The sequence below is a fragment of the Camponotus floridanus genome, unplaced genomic scaffold (assembly GCF_003227725.1).
Source record: "Camponotus floridanus strain SB8 unplaced genomic scaffold, Cflo_v7.5 scaffold141, whole genome shotgun sequence".
In the NCBI taxonomy this organism is placed as follows: Eukaryota; Metazoa; Arthropoda; class Insecta; order Hymenoptera; family Formicidae; genus Camponotus; species Camponotus floridanus.
The window spans coordinates 246,446-267,702 of record NW_020229261.1 but is presented as its reverse complement, the minus strand read 5'-3'; the positions used below and the strand labels follow the sequence as shown (position 1 = coordinate 267,702).

The following is a 21,257-nucleotide window of genomic DNA, read 5'->3' as shown; positions in this document are numbered from 1 at the left end:
AGTTGAAGATATAACAAAATTTTATTCTTTATTTCTATATAATTTGCTATTACTTTCTAATAGAATTATACATACAATGTTCAGCTGTTTATAGAGATACTTAGCATTGAAATTTAGCAATCAAAACAAAAAATTGCAAAAAAATTCACGTTTGCAAAATAGTGTAATAAGAAATTAAAAAATTACCGTATTCGAGATATGTAACATTTGCAATTTTTATTCCCGTTTTAAATGTATCTTAAATGTATCTTGTTTTTTAAACGATAAAATAATACAAACTTAGCGTTTTGGCGAAAGAAAAAATAAGAGGTATAAAATACACGTTCGATAAATAATATTACGTATATTCTTTTCAACCGCACATGGAGATCCTAATATAGAATCTTTATTTTCTCTGCGTAATGTCATTCATAAAATATTATTGCGTGACAACATATCATCTATTACGCTTGTGCCATTTTCGGAAGATGTAAATAAAAGTGCAGTTGTGCAAAATACGAATATATTATTCGTCGAAACTGTCGACACACATACCTCGAAATTTGCAGCCATTTGTATCGGACGAGTCGTTGCTGGATAACCTCGCGCCAAACATTTAAGCGAGAAAATCGGCATCGCGTTCCACAGCCGCCTTCGTTGCAATTCGTCTCGATTCGCGCTTGTCAGGTCCAATCTTGTTGTCCGCCACAATTCGCGATAACCTTCGCGAGAACTTGCCAAATCCGAGAAGATCCGAGAAGAATCCGTTTTAAAATCGCGGACACTCGTTCGCGCGCCTCGCGCCGATTCAGATACGTTGAAGACGCATTCGGGATCATCCGCATGAACGCAACGGACATCCGCTTCAAAAGATGGACGCCCGCGGTGCCCCGCAAAATACCGGACAACATCGTGTCCTCGAGTTACACGACGACGAGAGTATTCGTGCCGTCTTATGAAAAGTATGAATATTTGCCGCACTTAATAAAGAGGAGAAAATCCTCGCGATCCAGTCATATATTTAACTCAGAGATATAATTATATAATCATATATCATATAAGAAACTAAGACACCATAATCAGATGTTCAATCATAGAATATTATCAATAGATTGCAGGAGAGAATGAAATAAATTGAAATAATTCTCGTGCTTTACGTAAGGATGCATTTACACATTAACAGAAAAGCAGAAGCCAATTAGAATTCGCGCTGGTAATTACAATTTCTACTTTTTGTCCTTCTAATGTACTGCTTACACCCTGCTTATTATCAGCGTGAGTTGTGATTGGCTTTCCACTTTTTTGCTTTACTGCCAAGATATGAATGCGCCCTAAGGAAATCATGGAGGGAAAAAAATTTTCAAATAAATCTAAAGATTTAAAAAACATTGAAGAATTATAATAAAAAGAGAAAAAACGCAGAAGCAAATAAATAAACATTAAAGTCTAAATAATAAATAAAAAAATTCTTCTCGAATTGTCTACGTTAAATCTTTTTCGCTATCAAATTTCAAGAAAAAACTATGATGTTCTCTTGTGTTATATCTATATATTAATTATATTATATAAAATAGAGAGAAAATAATTGTATGAAAATTTATATAATTGTATACAATAATTATATATTATATAAAATAATTATAATTATAACAATTATATATCAATAATTATATTTTTATTTACGATTTAATTTCCGCAGAGAAAGACGTCCTTGCATCGAACAATTACTCACGAACGATTATCAGCGTATTTGGTGGCAGGAGAAACAGGCTTGGGACAAGACCATAACTGCTCGAAAACCGATTACAAAAATACTACCTCGTATGGTAAGCAATCATTAAGCAGCTATTGCGTGAGCGATGATTAAATTTGCAAAATTACAGATGGTTAAAAGAAAAGTACCGACATGCGTGACCGTTAAATATCTAACAAGAACGGAACGATTGAAGAAAGGAAGAAAGGAAGATTTAAAGAAAAGATTCAATTCTAAAGTTGAAGAAGAATCAATCTTTACTGCAAAACATGACGATACGAAATTAAACGAATGTGAGGAAACGAAATTAGAAGAGCCCGAGGAATTACATAAGGAACATGAAGAAGCGAAATCGGAAAAATGCGAAGAAATTAAATCAGAGAAATTCGCGGAAACGGGATCGGAAAAACATGAAGAAACAAAAAGAGAAAAATATGAGGATACTAAATCGGAGAAATCCGTGGAAACTAGATTAGAAAAACGCGAAGAAACAAGAGACAGATACGAGGACGTTAAATCAGAAACATATGAAGGAATAAAATTAGAAAAATCCGAAGAGATAAAATCAGAGGAACACGAAGAAACGCAATTAGAAAATAACGAAGATACAAAAACAGAAAAATACGAAGAAATAAAATCAGAAAACGGGAAATAAACCATTGCATTGTATTACTATGTCACAAGAGAAAGAGAGAGAGAGAGGGAGAGAGAGAGAGGAGTAAAATTGCAAAAATAAAAATATCCTAAAATAAAGATTTAAAAATTTGCTAAAAGTTTTATTTCTCTTAAATTTTTGTGTTTTCTTCAGTTTTCCGAATCTTTCATAGAATTAATCAAATTAATATAATTAATTTAATATAATTATATAATAATATAATATAATAATAAAATATAATTATAATTACACTAATAATATAATTATATAATAATAAATATAATTATATAATAATAAAATATAATTATAATTATATAATATATAATTATATTGATTATGTTATATTTAGTATATTATTTAATATATATGTAATCAGTTTAAAATACGTAAATTTTTTTTTTTTATTAAATAAAAAATAAACGCCAATTTTTTTCTAACCTTATGGCGCCATCTAACATGTAAAATAATCTACGATCAACATCCGTCGATACAAAAAAGAAATCCGCTTTCTTGTAACACGATCATGATTAATGCAAGTCTCTACTTTCCCGAGTAATCGAAAGATGCCCCAAAATGATACGGCAGAGCTGCGTGTCAGGCGATTTATACGTCGATAAACATGTCTTGCACATGCGCGAAATGAAAACATCACGAACACATGATATTTATAACCTCAAATTTATTTTTCTCCTAACATTGAAACTTTCCTCTCTTCAACTTACACTTACTTAAAAATTATTAAATTTGATTTTTAATCAGCTTTAATCGAAACTACTGTTTCGAGGTGAACGAAATGCAAATGCGATTATAATGCAAAGTGTGTTCGCGGTAAAATTGATCGCGTGCAGAGCTTATCCGGTCTCGTTGATTTTCACGTCGTTTCGCGGCAAACACGTGCACCCGAAGCACATATTGAAGATGAACGAGGCTTTCCTCCGCTACGAGAAGGGTAGCGAGGTGTTCGACATCTCGTTCCGCTACGTGGACGAGACGATGAATGTCGACCGTCAGTTCAACTTCTCTAGACAGATCACGGAGAGCGTCAACAATTTCCTCAAGAGAGTCGACACAAACGTTTGCAAAATCATAAACAGAAAGGTGCGAAGGCGAAATGAAACATTTGCAAGTTAGCTTAGATATGTAAAAAATATCTACCTATTTGTGATGAATGTTATTGCGATCAATAGAAAATAATTGAAATGTTGAATTATTGGCCTGCGACATTCAAATCTGTTATGCTGAATCTAAAACTTGGAACTAATTGCATTCTCTTACTTATTTAGATATAAAACTCGTATTTCTGCAAAACATGTTATTTATAATTTCAAATTATACTTTGATATGACGCACTGATTGTTTATACATAGGTTTTTCAATGCAAGTCAATGAATAATCAATGAATAATTTGTACATACTTTTCTTCCTTTTTTAAAGTAGTTTATATTAAAAGAAGTTATATTTTGTTGATATAATGAATTTTATTATAATAAGAGTATTATACTTTTCTTTCTCTCTCCCTCTTTCACACAATACACAAGATATTTTAAAAATTGTTAAAATTAAAGGAACAAAAATTTCCTTTAAAAATAATTTCGAAAAACAATATAATACTTCTTACTACTAAAATTAAAAAAAATTAAGAAAGTTTTTGAAGAATTATATAATTTCTAACTAGACTTTATATAAAAATTAAAAAGAAAATATAAAATATCTAATCATGAATAAAAAAATTTTTTTTTTAGGTGGAGAGAAAAAGAAAAAAAAATGCCGCTTTGGATACATCTGCTCTGCCAAATGACAATGTGGATACTGGGAAGATCATGCTTCTCAAGGATGATATCAAAGTAGATGGCAATGTATTATGCAAGAACCTTTTACAGGATAGTGCAAAACTTAAGCTAGTTATTTTCGAGAAGATGTTCTTAGTGAAACAGAATGCGCCTTATATTATCAATATGTTGTTACCATCGAGCATGCTAGTGGGTTTTCCGACTTACCCATCTAAATTTGAGTCATTGTATACTGACAAGAAACAATCGATATTTAACTGGTATAAAAATGATGCTATTAACAACAAGTCAAATGTATGGACACACGTAGGAAGTGGATTTCTGTATGAACCAAATGTGTCTGATATTGGTTGCAACTTAAAGATTAGCTGCGAACCGCGAAATGAATCGGATTCCGGTTGTAACATGGAAGTGGAATCGAAAAACGTTGTGGAAGCTGGTCCTGGACCATGCCCATTTGACATTCGACACCAGTTTACAAAACATAAATTATTAGGCAGAAGGTATATATACATATATGTATATGGTAATTATAAAATGTGATAAATATAAGCTGAACAAATCTGTATTGTTCATAGAGTCCAACAAAATAAAAATTATATCAAGCATATACATCAGCATACATTTTATGTATACATAATATATTTATTAAAGAGAACAAATATTCAGTTTTAGGATAATGTCTTATAATATACTAGCAGATACATATGCTGATTCTGATTTTTCGAAGGATGTATTATATCCATATTGTCCACAATATGCATTAGATATGGATTATAGAAAGCAATTAATACTAAAAGAAATAATAGGTATGTGATAAACGTATAATTTTAAAATTATTTTATCTTTTATTTTTTTATTAAACATAAAAAAATTTCTTGAATGTTTAAAATCTTAAAACGATGATTGATAAATATTATTTATTTTGTTTTATTTAAATAAAAATGAGATCACTTATTTTCTAATTCTTCAGAATTTCTTCAAGTATTAAAGTAAAATGTCATTTTAGATTACTGAATCAAAACAACAGTAAAAATTTATTTTTTTTTTGCAGGATTTAACAGTGACATAATTTGTCTGCAAGAAGTAGACAGGAGTGTATATGAGCATGATTTGTTGCCATCTTTGTATATGTTAAATTACGATGGCGTATTCATTACAAAGAATGAAATTAACGAAGGACTTGCCACGTTTTTTAATCAAGAAAGATTCGAAAAATTACGATTTGAATACAGCGTAATAGCTAAAAATATCGATTTTCCAAGATTCACTACTATTTGGTCCAAAATTAATAACAATAAGACAAAAGAGAGATTTTGTAGTAGAAATACAACCATTCAGGTAATAATATGATTGCTCATTATCAATATTATGACAATATTAGTACCAATTGAAAAGATTTTTATTTAGGTAACGACATTGCGATCTAAAGAGAACCAATCTGAAATCTTGATCATCGGTAATACGCATTTATACTTTAAACCCGATGCGGATCATATACGTTTATTGCAAGGATATTACACGATTACATATGTACATGAAATAGCGAAAAAAATACAGGAAGAGGTATATATTTTTTTCCATAAAAATTATTTACATTTATATATTCAGAAAAAAAATATAATTTGGAAACGTTACTCTAACATTCGTATAAATTACTCAAAGCTTAAATGCGTATTTTCAAATTTATATTTTATATTATAATTTTGCAATTATAATTACAAGACTGTGCATACATTGACAGAATCCCGAGTGTAACGTAAGCGTATTACTTTGCGGAGATTTTAACAGTGTGCCGGAATGTGGCATTTATCAGTTAATGACTAAAAATTATGTTCCGGAAACATGCGAAGACTGGAGAAGTAGTGAGTGATTTTTCATATTATTTATCAATTTCCGAAAGCCTTTTTTTTAATTTCATTGTTTATTTGAACACAATGTGTATTTCAATGTGTATTTGAGTTCAATTGTATAATAAAATATCTTTCGTTTTCAGATACCGACGAAGCTATAGAAAATGTATCCCTAACGCAGGATCTTTGCATGTCTAGCGCTTGTGGTACGCCACAATATACGAATTATACGCCAGAGTTCTCTGGTTGCTTAGATTACATATTTTACGAAAAAGATAAATTTGAAGTGGAACAGATAATTCCAATGCCTAGTAAAGAAGAACTTACTCTTCATACGGGTTTGCCATCTGTAGTGTTTCCTAGTGATCATATATCCTTGTGCGCAGATTTAAAGTTAAAAGAATAATAAATATACACATTGAAATTATTTTTGTCATAAAGTTCTGTCCTACTATTAATCCTTACTTATATTAAATATATAGTAATTAAATTAGATCACAATCATACAAGAATGTTATATATATAAAAGTTTACAATTCAAACGTAAAATAGCCCTATAATTGAAATTTATATTCATAATTAAACTATTTCTTGAGATTTTTATATACAATTCTCTATTTTATCTATTTTTATTTATTTATTGGCTCTTTTACTTCTGTATAATTTTTTATATTGTTGATTAATTTATTGTCAGATCAACCTTAACTGAGATTTTTTAAAAATCAAATTTTATTTCAAAATATTTAATTACATAAATTATATTTTTTTAACAATGTCAAAGCTCTGTCAAGTCTATTGGAGTGATACGTAACTTTGTATAAAAATAGTAGATTTATAGTTGGCAGATCTTAGAATTCTTCATAAATCCTTCACTCCATACATTTTTCAAAAGAGTTGATAAGCCTTTTCTGATACAAATAAATACAATAAAGTAAAAGCACAAAAAATCACTATATAGTTAACAAGTTAATTTTTCTATGAAACAATAAAAAAAATTTCTCAAAAACCATCTAATGAAATATGAACTGATATGTAGCTTATATTTCGTTAGATGGATTCCAAACACTATTATATACATGTACGTATATTATGTATGTATGCATGAGCGTGCGTGTTAGGCATATAATAAAACGCATTTGTTTATAATCATCAAAGTATACATTTATATTTCATTAATACGAAGATACAATAAAGTGACATTACTTATGTGTTTACGACGCTACTTAGAATTATAATTTACAAAAACTTATATACAAATTAATTGTTTCTTTCTTTGATGGTTCCATCTTAGAGATCTAAGTAAGAATTTTGAATTTTATTAAACTACAAATTTCTCATTTTATTACGCAAAATATTTTCTATGAATCTTTTATTTTGTAAAAACGAAAAAATTGAATTTTTTGCGTTTCGTAATCAACTTTATCAAAGTCTACATTTAACGATTAAAAATTTTTCATAATTTATGACTACCTGAATCCGAAATTACATAAAATGTTTGATGTATAAAGATCTTCCGAGATATATTTTAGAAAGGGAAAAATTATATATGTGAATATTTTATGGTTGAAACATTTTTCTATTTACCTATTTCTCTTTTCTATTGTATATTCGAAAATATGCAATCATGTCATTTTACACAAAACACTGTGTGCTTGTGCATATAATATATCTTAAAAATATTATATTCAGCCCTTTTATACTATTTTATACTCCATAAACTGTGAGATTTTGAGATTTTAAGACTCTTCTTCTTATTTAATCAAATCAAAGGACGGAAATCTAAAGAAATAAATTATCTTAATTTAGAAAAAATTTTTAATTAGTTTCAGGTTTAACGTAATTATTTATATGAAATCTTACAGCATGTACAATTATACGAATATAAACAAGAACGTTTTATGCAAAATTCTTACATTTTGTTCTTTAACTAATTATTTCAAGTTTGACTCTTCTTACAATAATTTTATTTGCTTTCATTTTCTTTTAATATAGAACATTTCAGCAACCAGAAAATTTGACTCCGAAACGAGTCTTACTTGGTCTATTATTTTTGTTATAACTGTGTACACAAGAGAGTTAATTATATGTTCCAACATATAATTAAAAATGCTACGATTGCATTTTACTACTTATAGGAAGATTTTATATGGTATATATTATGTACTTTATTTGTTTCTGATCACAATAGCTTTTTATTAAAATGATAACCTACTGCAAAATCGTGTAAATTACGCTAATAAAAATAAGGAAAATCTTATCGTGAATCAATGTAACAATCAGCCGAATGAAAGGTCCTAACGTATGTAAATTTTGTTTTTACTATCATACATTTTTGCTCTTCCATTTTCCATATGTATATACAACAAATCTAATGTATAGATGCTTAACATAATCCTCGTTACTCTCATTGTCATAATCATTATAAATGTATGTTAATCCTCTCATTCCCAATGTAAATATGTGATAATGTACAAGCAGATATATTTTTAAATTTCGATACAAGTTGAAAATAGAATCCTAATCAATGAGTTTTCTTTTTGTTTAAATTTTAGCTACAAACAATACAAATTTAGGAAAGATACAAAGTAAAATGCAAGGAATTAAAATTAATTAGATAACTGACAGGTACTTTTATTATTTTAATATTTAATGTTTCCCATATTTTAAATACAAGATTAGTATTATAAATAGATTAAGAATGAGAAGATTAAGTTTTCTTTTACTTAAAATAACTGTTTTAAATGATCGATCGAACATGTTGACATGAAAACGAATTTCAAAAATATGCTACGATGAATGCAAAATATGTGAAATAAAACTTGCTATTGTGTGAATAAATATTTATTTTGTAATTTTTAAAGTAACAAAGTATTGACTATCATTATATCTGCATATGTTACTGTTAGTATTATTAACATTTTGAATCTGCCATAAATTTAACTACCATATACTTAATTTTTTGCCCTCATATTTTTTTAATCATTATTTTATAAGTAGAACATTTATATATTTTTATGCGAAATAGAAAAACTACTTGGAAAATTGTTTATATTTATATATATATATATATATATATATATATATATATATATGTATATACGCATTTTTTTCTATAATCATAATGCAAGTATCTAAACATATTTGATACACATGTTGCATTATTTATTATAATATTACAAAGAAAAATTTGAAGTACTCGATATCTGTTTAGTTGAAATATTCATTATCTGTTTATTATATCATGAAAATAAGAATTTTGAATATATGCATATAATACGAAAAAAATAATTTATTTTGTAATCCATAAATTTTTCAATTGATGTATATCTAAAATAGTCAGATTCAAAATGTTGAGCAAAAAATTTCGAACATTCTTCAATTGACACAAACTTTGATTACATTTCGATCAAAAACTCATGCAAACAATGCATGATGCTGTGAATGAGATAATTCGAACTTATTGCATTTACGATATGCTATGAATTTATACCATTGCGACACAATTATTCTCGTGAAAATCTTAAGTCGGAGATGCTTCCTTTTCCCATTTTATTAATAAAAAAAATGCAGTCTTACGTGACAGCGATGTGAGTGTGTATATGTATGAATGTGTGTGTATGAATGAGAATAGAACGCAATACTACGCAAGGATTTACACATCAGTGGACGATTGTTGCTCGCTTGCTCGTTTTAAGATTATCACATTCCTCTTCGCGGCGCACTTGGCACCAATAATTGCAACGCGGTCATCGCGTCCGGGAATAGAGAGTGATAATTCACTACTGGCACATAGGCGGCGGTTATGACGCGACCGGCAAACCATCGACCATGTAGCGAATTTACAGCCGCCACGGCGGTTGCAATCGACGGACATTTTACATAAACGTTGCCTTGCGGTGACGCTTGGTCCACGTATACATGTAGCACGCCGCCATGCTTGTTACATTCCTCGATTACATCGTCGCGAATTTCCTTTGCCCAATTAGGATTTGTCTCACTGAAACAATACGATATCAAAGTTATAATTTTAAATTAATTTTACAAAAAAAATAGTTTTATTATTAATAATATTTACGAATTTACACTTTTAATATTTAATAAAGATTAATATTAATAGATAGATTATTCAAAAAAATGTTTCTACAATAAGCTTGTCATATTATCATTACTTTGCATAAAAGAAACTTTAGATATGCTTAAGTAAAATGATAACATTTTTATTTAGCATATATATTCCCCCTAGTGAAAGTATGATATACATGACACCAGGTCTACAAATATGCAATTTACAAATGCTACTTCGATACCAAGAAATCTAGGCAACTTACTTTTGAGGATCGAACATGTTTGATAACATAAAGCACTGTGTCGCGATTGGAGGCGCTGCCTGAGGTGGTGGTTGTGGTTGTGTCATGACTGGAGCCATATTTAAAGCGTTTGCTGCAGCAGGAGGAATTTCTAGACCGGTACCTTCCGCCAACTTGAACATCAGTTGTAATCTACAAAGATTATATTGTGCAAATATTTTAAACATACTGTTTTATATTTACATGTGCATATTTATACTCTTTTTTTTTTTTATCTTCCTTTATCTGTGTAATTTTTTCTGTTCTTATCATACTTTACGTACCTTCCAGTTGCACCGAGATCAATACCACTACGATCTAATTCATCCGTATCGAGAAGAGACGGCCCTTGAATCAAATCGGTTCGTTCTGTTACATTGCCCACTTTCATAGGTCTACCAGCAAGCTCGAATCCATTCAATTGTTCTAAAGCTTTCTTCGCATCATCTGCATTTCTGAACTGAAAATGTAATAAAGATTTTGAATTTTACATAGATATATATAACATCAACCTTCATATGAATTGTTTAAAAGATATCGATCCAATCATTATATAAAGAAATAATACAATAATTTCGCGTATTTAAAGAGAAGAGACGTTTACACAGATAAGACTAGAAAAACTTACTGTCAGAAAACCGTAACCTTTACTACGTCCGGTCTCAGGGTCCATAATTAATTGTATATTATCAATTTTTCCGAATGGTTCGAAAATCCCGCGAAGCATATCTTCTGTGATATTAAAATGGAGAGATCCTACATATAATCGCATAGGTCCTGTTTGTCCTTTAGGCATTAGGTTTGGCATCGAATTGCCCATGCGATTCTTCTCAGCTTGTGTATGCTGCACTACAATAGGTACTCCAAGGAGCTTTTGACCTGATAGACCGAGAGCCTGCAAAACAATGTGAAAGTAAAAAAAATTTTTTCTGTTTGATTTTTTAAAAAAATTTCATTTAAAACTTTCAGGAAATATTATTGTTTTAAAAAATATTATTAGTCAGTTATCATTAGTTATCTCCAATTGTATAATAACGTCACGTGAATATACTCACGAGTGTCACACTTTCTGGATCTTTGAATTCGACATAAGCAATGCCCTTAAATCTTCGAGTTTTATTACATGTAATTAATCTAACATCTTGCACTTTGCCGACACTCGAGAAAAATTCCTCCAAGTCTCGTGCACGGATTCGCTGACTCAATTGCATACAAAAAACAGTCCGAGCATCTCGTTCTTCTGGTGTCAATTCATCATTTCTGAAAACAAGATTTTTGTCAGTAAATATAAAAAAGAGAACATGTTGAAAAGTTCAAAGAATTGATTTATTAGTATGATATTGTTGAATATTAATTTTTGTTACTGTAATATGTATGTAATTAGTAACAAATAAGCGAAACCTCATATTCAAATTAATTTAGCATAAATATATCCCCCAAAATCATAAATTGCAGCTTCATGATTGGGTCTAGTCAATTATGCATTTTATCACGAAAGAATATTATTTAAAACTGTTAATTAGATTTGATCATAAATTAAATATAATTTTGTTCTTAAAAAATCTAAATAGAATAGACAGGCTCATAAGAGACGTCAAAACAATTTGGTATTTATGTATTATAAATAAGAATTTCGATACTTATTAAAGTATGATATTCTCCAAAGTATAAATCCCAACTTATGTAAGATATACTTACATTCCAAGAGGACTGTGACCTTTGCCGAACGGTGGTCGAGCTCTAGGAAGAGTGAGTGGTGTTAGTGATCTCTTTCTTCTCCTATCCCTATCTCTGTCTCTGTCTCGCCTCTCCCTGTCCCTATCATCACGATCTCTGTCGCGGTCCCGCCTGTCTCGTGATCGCGATCTGCGTCGACGGTCGCGGTCGCGATCGCGATCCCTGTCCCGATCACGATCCCGGTCCCTGTCTCTGTCTCGATCCCGCCGATCTTTGTCCTTTTCTCGACGATCGCGATCTCGAGATCGTGAACGAGAACGCGAACGATGTTTGCTTTTCCTATAAAAAGAAAAGTACTTCAATTAAAAGGTCCGCTCAAAATGAAGAGGATCGAGTAATGCCCAATTCAATAAATCTTTAAATATACCAAAGTGGAGACACAAAATATCCATGTGTAATTATTGTAGATGTATTGTCAGGATGTATCAGACATATTAATTTATGCTGGACACCAAACTAAAAAGAATGTCAAAGTAAAGATCTCAAAATATTTAAATCATAAACTATTAATTACTTATTAAATATTAAAAAGATAAAAAACGACAAAATTTATGAATTTTTTTTTTTAAATATTGAAAATAGGTCTGAAACATCTTGCGAAATAATCCCTAAAATTTATAGGATAACATACTTTATATATTTAAAAATAAAATATTATAATAATATAATAAATATTATAATTGAGAATGAAAAAAAGATTTCAACATCTCTCCATCAATGTTTATGATGATTATGAAATGTTATTGCAGAGTATATTTCACTAATGTATTTGGATTGAATTATATAATACCATTCTTTTTATACAAAATAATTTGGATAATATATATATATAAAATGAGAGGAGCGCTCGAAAATGCGCGTTTTAGATTAATTCTCTAGCAATACCTAATTCAGTTACAGTTAGAAAACGAAGTTGCGTTATCAAATTTCCCGGAATTTAAATATCGAGTCTCCCAAGATTTGGTTGTGTTAAGATGATAACGCAAGTAATTCGTGATTCTATATATATTGTGTCTTTATTTTTATTTTTGAGAATTATTAAAGAAGTTGCATTTTTCGAGTTCGCGAGAGGAATCTGTAATACAGATATTCTTCCTATATATACTTACCATCGTCAGGTTTAACCTTTGGAATTATCAAATTAACCAGCATTTACACTAATTGTATGGGGTCTATAACAAAGAGAATAAAACTTCAGATGGGTCTGTTAAAACGAGTGACTAACGCTGCTTCAATTATGGCGCAAAGACATGGTTATGCAAGAGATAACACTTTAGTAGACTTTCTTCTTTAATATAACTCGAATTGACAATATAAATTTGCAGTTCATCAGCATTCATTGGCGCATGCTAACACCAATATATGAATTACAGTTTTGTTCAAATTTTTTGATAATTTTACAATTGCAACTTGTATAATTTTACAAGTACAATTTCGGGTTAAAAAAGGATATCCTGACAAAGGCACAAAAAAATTTAGATCTTTTATAGTTTTCAAATTTTACCGCAATCTTTTGCGATTAAAGTCCATCGAAATTAAATTGGAAAAGACCAAAGTATCCTTGATTTTTAATCGTTGTGCGAAACATGATTGAATGTTATGATGTTATCAATCGCCCCTTTATTATTAATGCGTCGCATTTAATAGCACAATTCAGATGTATCGATACAACATTACTCATTTCACAAGTGACCCAAATAAAAATCTCAAAGCGTGACGAATAAATGCAAAACGATGGCAATTAGGTCGATAATTCTGTCTTAGCAAAAAACTTAGATACCAGCAGGTTTTAACACATGATAATCTATAATATTGCTTAGTTTCAAAGTTAAATACGAGGATCGTGCAATTAAGAGTCTCGTAACTCTTTCATTAACATTCTCCACTTAATTAATCCTTAATATAACAAAATAATTCATATAAAAGTGTTCTACTCACCCAGACGATTTGCGACTAGACCCATTCTCCTTGGAGGACTTGTCTTTGGAGGAGGAGTCCTGCTCCTACGAACAGCAAACAGTTGAATGCCATGCCAGCCAGTCGATGTGGCAGGGACGCGCGAACAAGGGGACAAAAAGCAAATCGTAGAACGTTAGTAAATTTCGTAACGATAGTGTTTCTTTTAGCTATATGAAATTATATACAAATATATAACAATATTATTATATCTTTTCCGGGTTCTCTACAAATCTGTATATCAAATTCGACAAGAATTGGGAACGAGAGAGAATCTGTTTTCTTTTTCTTATCCTGTCGATATTACTACGGTAGCAACCTTTCTCCTTGCTGCGGAAGAGCAATGCTATTTTTTTTCTTATGCTGGATGACAGAGACAGACGTCGGCGTCAATTCTCGTGCTCTTTCTCATCTTTTTTTTTCAGGATTCTATGTAGGTCCCCGAGAGCGCTGAGGAAGGGAAAGGTACAAGAAAAGAAGAGAGAGCAAGGGTGAGAGAGAGCATGTGTATGTGATAGAAATAGAGAGAGAGAAGAGAGAGAGAGAGAGAGACAGACGGGGCGAGCATAGCGATGCGACGTGGTCGCATGCACCTGGCTCAGACTTACCAATCGCTTTATCGGGTTTTAGGAAAGCATTGCAATCTTGGGTTGAGCATGCCTTGGTCTTTAAACTACCAATGGCCAACCACACATCCTTTTTCTTCTGTAAAAGAGAGCCCTCATCAAAGACAGCACGATTTCAAAGCGAAAGACGCGAGTGAGCAACCCTAATCGCTACGATTGCCTACGATTGCCCGCGCGCATTTACCGATTACAGGGATTGTGTCTCATTAATTTGGGGATCGTTTTATCACAAATCAACCTTTTTCTCCTCCGGTACACAGGGAAATCAACCGGACAAAGCACTTGTAAAACTCACGCAGATCTGCGATCTGACCGAGTCTGGAGAAAATGTTTCTTTTATTCTTGTTGTAAGACGATAATACTTAAGTAGTAACATATAAACAAGTAATGAATATTTGAACATAAAGATGAACTCTTTTTAGTTCGTTCAATTAAATTTAACTAAGATAAATGAATTATTTTTACGAAGAATACAAAAGTAACATTTTCTTTAAAAAATTTCATTGTAATTTTTTTTTCCACACAATTTGCTGATCAGCATATTCTCGTACTTTCATGTGGCACCAAATGTAATAAACAAGATGCTTACAAAACTTTTATCCAATTTCTTGAAGAGTCAACGCATTTTTTGACATATATAATATAATACAATGTATTATTATTATAATAAAAAATATTATTGTGTTTTTATTTTCAACATTGGAACTCTATGCACATACATGCATTATGCTACCTAAAATGATGGGTCAACAAAATGGATAAGCATTTTGTAAGCAACTTAAAAATGCCAATTTTTATAGAATACACAAGCATTGCTGAAAGCAACGTAAGAATTTCGGAAGCCTGACGTGTCTTCTGTCGCACCGCAAATAAGTGTTGTGATACCTGATCGATGGCATTACCTAGAAGGCAAATTGCTATCATTACAAATTGCACAAAAAAACAGTAGGCAGGGTATAAATATTTTGTAAAATGAGCTCGCTCGCACGAACCGTTACATAAGTAAAACATTTTGAGGTTCCATAAAAGCACACTAGAGAACTTTAGCATTTTGACGATTGGATATAGAATATTTGATAGATGCATTTTATAGCTTTGCTATAATAAAAACCAAATATTATTTTTCAATATAAATTGAGAAAATTAATATATAATGTATTCAAATAATACATTATATAAGGATAAAACAGATAACATATTACTTATAAATATAAACAAGAATAATATTGCAAATAATATGTTATAAATCACAGAATAAATAAGATATTTAAAAATCGACGAATTCTGTATATAATTATTAGCATGTACTAATTATACAAAGATAAGATAAGTGAGATAAGAAAATTTACATCAAACAAAATATGATAAGAAGACAATATATATAATTTTTTATATTGTCATACGACTCAAGAAAAATAAAATTATTAATAAATGTAGTAATTACTGTATAATTAAAATTTATTATCTCTTATAAATGTTATTTTTTTCAGGTTTATCTTTGGTGGGAAAGAGAAAAAGAAGAAGAATGAAGAGTATTATCAGAATATTATAATACGCAAAGTATTTTTTCTTTATACTTTATAGATAAGATAATGCCTTTTTATCTAGGCAGAACAATTTCATATTAAGAAAAGCATTGTATTCAGAAAAATATTGTTTTGTACCATTAAGTGCATTCGATTTATCCAAGATGTACAAAAATTGTATGTATTGAGTTTTGTATGTACATGAGAACTGTGAACTTTGAATCAATGCTGATATCCTTCAATCCATAAATTCATGAATCTTTAAACAATACTCTGCCTATCTTTAAATTCGTAAATGCCAAAATTCAGAGATCCTTCAATACACAATTTGTTAAAGTCTCAATCAGACATTCTTAAAGTCAAGCATACACATTCATCCAGTTTTTGTTAAAATAAAAACCTTTGTGATTCCTGTCTAAGGATACCAATGTCGTCATATGTATAAACAGCATAAAACTTTCCGTCACAAATTATCATTGTTGAAAACTGCCTCCGGCGTGCATCATGATGACGCATGATCTACATTCTAATGTTACCAAATGTTGCACCTTTGTAAGATAATAAAATAAAATTAAAAAATTAAAAAAAAAATAAATAATAAAAATAAATAAAAAGAAACTGAGACTAGAGATGGAAGACACAGAAGAGACGGAAAAAAAAAGAATTAAAGTAAAGAATGATGTTAGATGATTGCTATATCTTAATACCTCGTCTTTCGAGTGCATTCTAGGAACTCGCTGGCGAACATCCTACGAGCGCGAGGGTACATGTAACGTACCATCTATAAGTACAGAAAACGGAGGTGTTGATCAATAGTTGATATATCAGAGACAAGGGCGTACTTTGTTCTACACATATATACATATACATACATACATAATATATATACATATGTATATATATACATATATATATGTATGTAAATTATCCATATATCACAAAGAGAGAAAGAGTAAAAAAAACAGAGTGAGCAAAAGTGAGATAGAGGGGTGGATTCTCTTTCTCTCCTACGCGAATGCGTGTATTAAAAAAAAAAATAAAAATAAAAAAGACGTCTCGTGCATTCAGATAATGCAGTCCACATACGAGTTGAAGAAAATGGTGATGAGACAGACTGAGAGCGAGAGAGAGAGAGAAAGAGAGAGACAATGACAGACAGAAGTAAATGATAAAAATGAAATTGTCGGAAAAGCAAAGCTTACCCCCTTCTTATATGGTGCCTCCAGCATCGCTTCGACATCCAAATCCTCCGCCATTGCACGAGTCGGAGAGCTCTCTGAAACGCCACGCATTAGCAGACCAGACTTTTTACGCTGTTCGACGAGAAGAAAAATATATATATATATATATATATATATACGAGAAGGGCTCCTATTTACTACGAGCTATAATAACGTACGGACGACGAGCGTTCTAAATAGAACGACTCGAGCACCGATCGAGAGACTTAAAAAAACGCGAGAAACGATCGCTACGCGATGAGAACGTTGACGATGAGCTCAGCAAAATGGCCGCCAGCGAGAGCTTGGAGAGTAGCCGAGTTTCTCCTCCTCCCGGAAGTGACGCCCGTCAATACGTGAGTCGTCCGACAACCACTATTACGGAAATAACAAATAGCGCTTCGATTGACTCCGCAATTTCCAAGCATTTCATCTACCAATCAGAGCGAAGGAATCTTCGCTCCCTTCGTTCTGATTGGTCGCGCTCCAAGCATCGCGTTTGGACCTTGTGACGTCATGACTGTCACTCTCGAGAGAATGGAAAATTCAACGATACACATTTTTTATCGATCGATACGTTATTATAAGAATTATTATTTATTTTACGTTAATCTCCTTTTCATAAAGTTCAATAAAATTGTTTATAAATAAGACAAGTGTTAGATTGTCGGATAATTTGAGTCATATGACAAGAGAGAAGAATGAGAGGTGTCACGGCCCATGACATCTCTCAGACCGTGTTCCGAAATTGCTGCCAATTTACTGCCAGCACTGAAAATATATAATATACGTAACGTACACTATAGAATTTGCAGTACTGGCAGTAATTTCGGAACACGGCTACTGTCTTCTCTCTGCCATTCGGCCGGGTCTACAATAGGTAATTTAAGTCTTAAGCCTTAAGAGATTGACCAATCACAATTAAGTATGAAGAGAATACTCGGCTGTGATTGGTCAATTTCTTAAGGCTTAGGGTTAAATTATCTATTGTAGATCGGGACTTCGAAAACGCCAATAATGTAGGAATATCTAGATGGACATACTCGATAACCAATCAGCTTCGCGTTTCAACGAAAGTGATGATACACAACGGAAGATGATTGGCTACCTGTCATTTTACTCGCAAGGATCTCCAAATAAATTTTTTACGTCACATACGTGCATCGTTCGGTAAATGTTAGTTCGCGAGCTTGTGTGAATTCCCGTGTACGTGATTAAATATGTACGTATTCATATGTCTACATATATATGTAGCAATGATAGAGCTTCAGAAATGGAATCTTGGTGTTTATTAATAATTTCCCCCGACGTTGTATGAAATACGAGTCCACAATTAGCCGATATAATTAGGAGCTATTAACGAAATTTCCGTAAACTTGTAGTAAGCTTCCTACGCTTTGAATTTGGAACAATTTGGAGATTAATTGTAGCGGCTCCTCGCAACATGTACGAGAAACGAGAGGAGATGTATTCGTGAAGAGTACGGTTTCTCGAATAATCGTTCACGAAAAAGTACATGAATTATCGCACGCTTAAAATGGATGCATCCTTGTCAGGTGAGAATTGCAATTATATTTTATAATAATTTTTAAAATTTTAGTATCGCCAAAATTCATTCACATTCTGTTTTAAGAGATAAATAAGTACTATAAATAACTTAGTATTGCTATTTATTCTAAACAATCTAATGGATTCTAGAATTTTTTTCTAACTTATATATCACATTAATAATTTTGTTTTGTATAAATATATTTTATAGTAATTCTTATTCTGTAGCTTATTGGGTGAAGTTTTTCAAAGGAGCTGGATTTTCGCAAGATGTAGCCACTAAACATGCAGTTGTATTTTCCAACAATCGTATTAAACCAGATATGTTACCGGATTTAGATAAACCTAGTCTAAAAGAAATGGGTATTACATTAATGGGTGATATGATTGCTATTTTGAGATACGCCAAGAAAGTTGTGGAAGAAACAACATGCGAGAGATTCCTAGTCGATTCGGAAGATATAGCTTCTGCTCCAAAAGTTAGTCCAAAACCTATTGCGAAGAAAGTAGTTTCCAAAGAAATTGGAAATAAGATGGTAGTTTCATTAGCTTCAAAAACAGATGTTGCAAAGAAGATAGTTAAGCCTTTGTCTACAACAGCAAAAAAGATTGTGACCATAAAGAAACCGATATCTGTATCGACTACTAACAATATTACTAATCAAAAGCAAACCTCTGTTAAAAGAAAACTAGTGTCGGATGAAGTATACGAGGACGATGATGATAACTGGAATATTATGGAAAAGAAAACTAAAACGACGAACGGCAAGGATGATACTGTCGAATATACCATCACTGTTCCAAAACCAACAAGCGTAAGAACTCAAGTCCTTAAAAAGCCTATTGAACAAAAACGAACGGTATTCGACAGACTAGGTGATAGTTCTGTTACAAGCACAACCAATTTAGCCGATACAACACCTACTTTCAACATTACTGGTGTCAGCAAGGATGTATTCAAAAGATCGACTAGTGTGTTTAAGCGTCTTGGGGATATAGACGATAAGAGAGATGTGACTACTGCAGGAATACTTAAGAATGGATCGGGAATTCCTAGTTCACCAGGTATATTGAAGAATCGGATATCACCTACTATACGTACATCGATTGTAACGAAAAGAATTATACCCAAAACTACCGGTACTATGCATGCCGATCATGAAGTCAGTAAAAAGATTGCTTTGAACAACACAAGTCGTATACTTAAATTGAAAAAAGAGGTATCTGATGCTACACCAAGCAGTGAAAGAATCACCAAACCTACAGTTACATCTGGCAAATTAGGTGCGTGTAAACATATTGCAGAAATTTAATTATAATGATAAAAATTATATAAACACAACAGATATTCTTATCAATTACAATTTTATTATTACAGCTTCGGAGAGACTTATCTCCATACCGGCTAAGGCACGCCTTGGCACAACCACTGCCAAACAAGTGACGTTTAGTAAAGTGGCAACAGTGACGCATGTCAAGAAAGCGGATGTTTTCAGTCGCCTAGGCCTTTAAGCTGGGTATCTTTTGTATTTTCTCTCCATTGTCAATCGCGAATGACTAGCAATTTGCGATCGAATCATTGTTTGTATAAAATAATCCTCCAAGCTGCCAGGTGCATCGACAACGGTTAGCGCAAACCGAACGATTGATTTCATTTCTTTTCTGTTATGATATGCAAGATATATCGCTAATCAGAGTCGTTGCAAGGCTGCGAGAGTGTTGTTACAAATAACACGTATGGTGTAAATATAATAAAAGAGACATTGACGTTTTATATTTACGATGTAGCGACGCCATGAATTGCTCGGACATGATAACGTTAGTCTAATGTGATATATATCGTTTTTGTTTCCTAAGAAAACATTAAGAATTCTCAATAAAAGTAATTCAACTTTTTTTTCTTTCTTTAAAAATAGTTGAATTTTTTTTTTGGAAGATTCAAATTTACGTAAAAATTGAGAAAATACAGTTGTGTAAGACTTCGAAAATCAAGTTTGTGTAAAACTGTCTTTATACTTCATGAAATATTTACATGACAAGATATTTACATACAATTGTATGAACGAGCAATTATAGACTTTATGTATTTAGATATCATATTTGTTCTCTTATCTGTATTTCTATCTAATAATCTTTTTCAACGTCTCTTTTTTTCCTCCTTTTTCTTCGTATCTTTCTGTTATGCATCATAAATATTTATTTGCTTCATAATATTTAAGAATAGATATTGTGACAAAGTAAAATAGGAGTATAAAGTATTCTTGTACT

At 31.3% G+C, this 21,257-nt stretch overlaps 4 protein-coding genes across 6 annotated transcripts; 3 read left to right on the top strand and 1 right to left on the bottom strand.

The window, feature by feature from the left end:
* Positions 1–549: 549 nt before the first annotated feature.
* On the top strand, positions 550–2,387 carry LOC112637191 (TRAF3-interacting protein 1-like). The gene is made up of 3 exons (XM_025406397.1): positions 550–941; positions 1,679–1,805; positions 1,863–2,387. The coding sequence occupies exons 1-3, from the start codon at positions 823–825 to the stop codon at positions 2,385–2,387; spliced, it is 771 nt and encodes a 256-aa protein (XP_025262182.1). The 5' UTR covers positions 550–822.
* Positions 2,388–3,000: 613 nt separating this feature from the next.
* Positions 3,001–6,457, top strand: LOC105250979 (2',5'-phosphodiesterase 12). Its single transcript, XM_011257435.3, has 7 exons — positions 3,001–3,485; positions 4,130–4,680; positions 4,847–4,986; positions 5,232–5,518; positions 5,588–5,743; positions 5,922–6,042; positions 6,174–6,457. Exons 1-7 carry the CDS (start codon positions 3,198–3,200, stop codon positions 6,434–6,436), a joined length of 1,806 nt encoding a protein of 601 aa, XP_011255737.1. The 5' UTR covers positions 3,001–3,197; the 3' UTR covers positions 6,437–6,457.
* A 2,856-nt stretch (positions 6,458–9,313) lies between these two features.
* Positions 9,314–17,738, bottom strand: LOC105250978 (RNA-binding protein 39). 2 transcript variants are annotated; one of them, XM_011257433.3, is made up of 9 exons: positions 17,424–17,738; positions 16,929–17,002; positions 14,052–14,116; positions 12,075–12,392; positions 11,432–11,636; positions 11,005–11,271; positions 10,661–10,836; positions 10,359–10,529; positions 9,730–10,027 (listed from the first exon to the last, which is right to left on the bottom strand). In XM_011257433.3, exons 2-9 carry the CDS (start codon positions 16,944–16,946, stop codon positions 9,730–9,732), a joined length of 1,518 nt encoding a protein of 505 aa, XP_011255735.1. In that variant the 5' UTR covers positions 16,947–17,002; positions 17,424–17,738. The 2 variants fall into 2 exon arrangements, with proteins under 2 accessions (XP_011255734.1, XP_011255735.1); XM_011257432.3 differs by lacking the exon at positions 16,929–17,002 and having other exon boundaries at positions 9,314–10,027; positions 17,424–17,513.
* Positions 17,739–18,596: 858 nt separating this feature from the next.
* LOC105250977 (uncharacterized protein C19orf47) lies at positions 18,597–21,081 on the top strand. Of its 2 annotated transcripts, XM_025406390.1 has the most exons (4): positions 18,597–18,663; positions 18,824–18,997; positions 19,218–20,273; positions 20,368–21,081. In XM_025406390.1, exons 2-4 carry the CDS (start codon positions 18,958–18,960, stop codon positions 20,499–20,501), a joined length of 1,230 nt encoding a protein of 409 aa, XP_025262175.1. In that variant the 5' UTR covers positions 18,597–18,663; positions 18,824–18,957; the 3' UTR covers positions 20,502–21,081. The 2 variants fall into 2 exon arrangements, with proteins under 2 accessions (XP_025262175.1, XP_011255732.1); XM_011257430.3 differs by lacking the exon at positions 18,597–18,663 and having other exon boundaries at positions 18,671–18,997.
* The last annotated feature ends 176 nt before the right edge of the window (positions 21,082–21,257 follow it).

Coding starts and splice junctions, on each gene's coding strand:
- LOC105250978 (XM_011257432.3), bottom strand. CDS start 17,513: ATGCGTGGCGTTTCAGAGAGCTCTCCGACTCGTGCAATGGCGGAGGAT. Junction 14,117..17,423: donor AGGCACCATATAAGAAGGGG/GTAAGCTTTGCT, acceptor TGCTGTTCGTAG/GAGCAGGACTCCTCCTCCAA. Junction 11,637..12,074: donor GGTCACAGTCCTCTTGGAAT/GTAAGTATATCT, acceptor TCTTGTTTTCAG/AAATGATGAATTGACACCAG.
- LOC105250977 (XM_025406390.1), top strand. CDS start 18,958: ATGAATTATCGCACGCTTAAAATGGATGCATCCTTGTCAG. Junction 18,998..19,217: donor AATGGATGCATCCTTGTCAG/GTGAGAATTGCA, acceptor CTTATTCTGTAG/CTTATTGGGTGAAGTTTTTC. Junction 20,274..20,367: donor AGTTACATCTGGCAAATTAG/GTGCGTGTAAAC, acceptor TTATTATTACAG/CTTCGGAGAGACTTATCTCC.
- LOC105250979 (XM_011257435.3), top strand. CDS start 3,198: ATGCAAAGTGTGTTCGCGGTAAAATTGATCGCGTGCAGAGCTTATCCG. Junction 4,987..5,231: donor AATACTAAAAGAAATAATAG/GTATGTGATAAA, acceptor TTTTTTTTGCAG/GATTTAACAGTGACATAATT. Junction 5,519..5,587: donor GTAGAAATACAACCATTCAG/GTAATAATATGA, acceptor ATTTTTATTTAG/GTAACGACATTGCGATCTAA.
- LOC112637191 (XM_025406397.1), top strand. CDS start 823: ATGAACGCAACGGACATCCGCTTCAAAAGATGGACGCCCGCGGTGCCC. Junction 942..1,678: donor TTCGTGCCGTCTTATGAAAA/GTATGAATATTT, acceptor TAATTTCCGCAG/AGAAAGACGTCCTTGCATCG. Junction 1,806..1,862: donor CAAAAATACTACCTCGTATG/GTAAGCAATCAT, acceptor GCAAAATTACAG/ATGGTTAAAAGAAAAGTACC.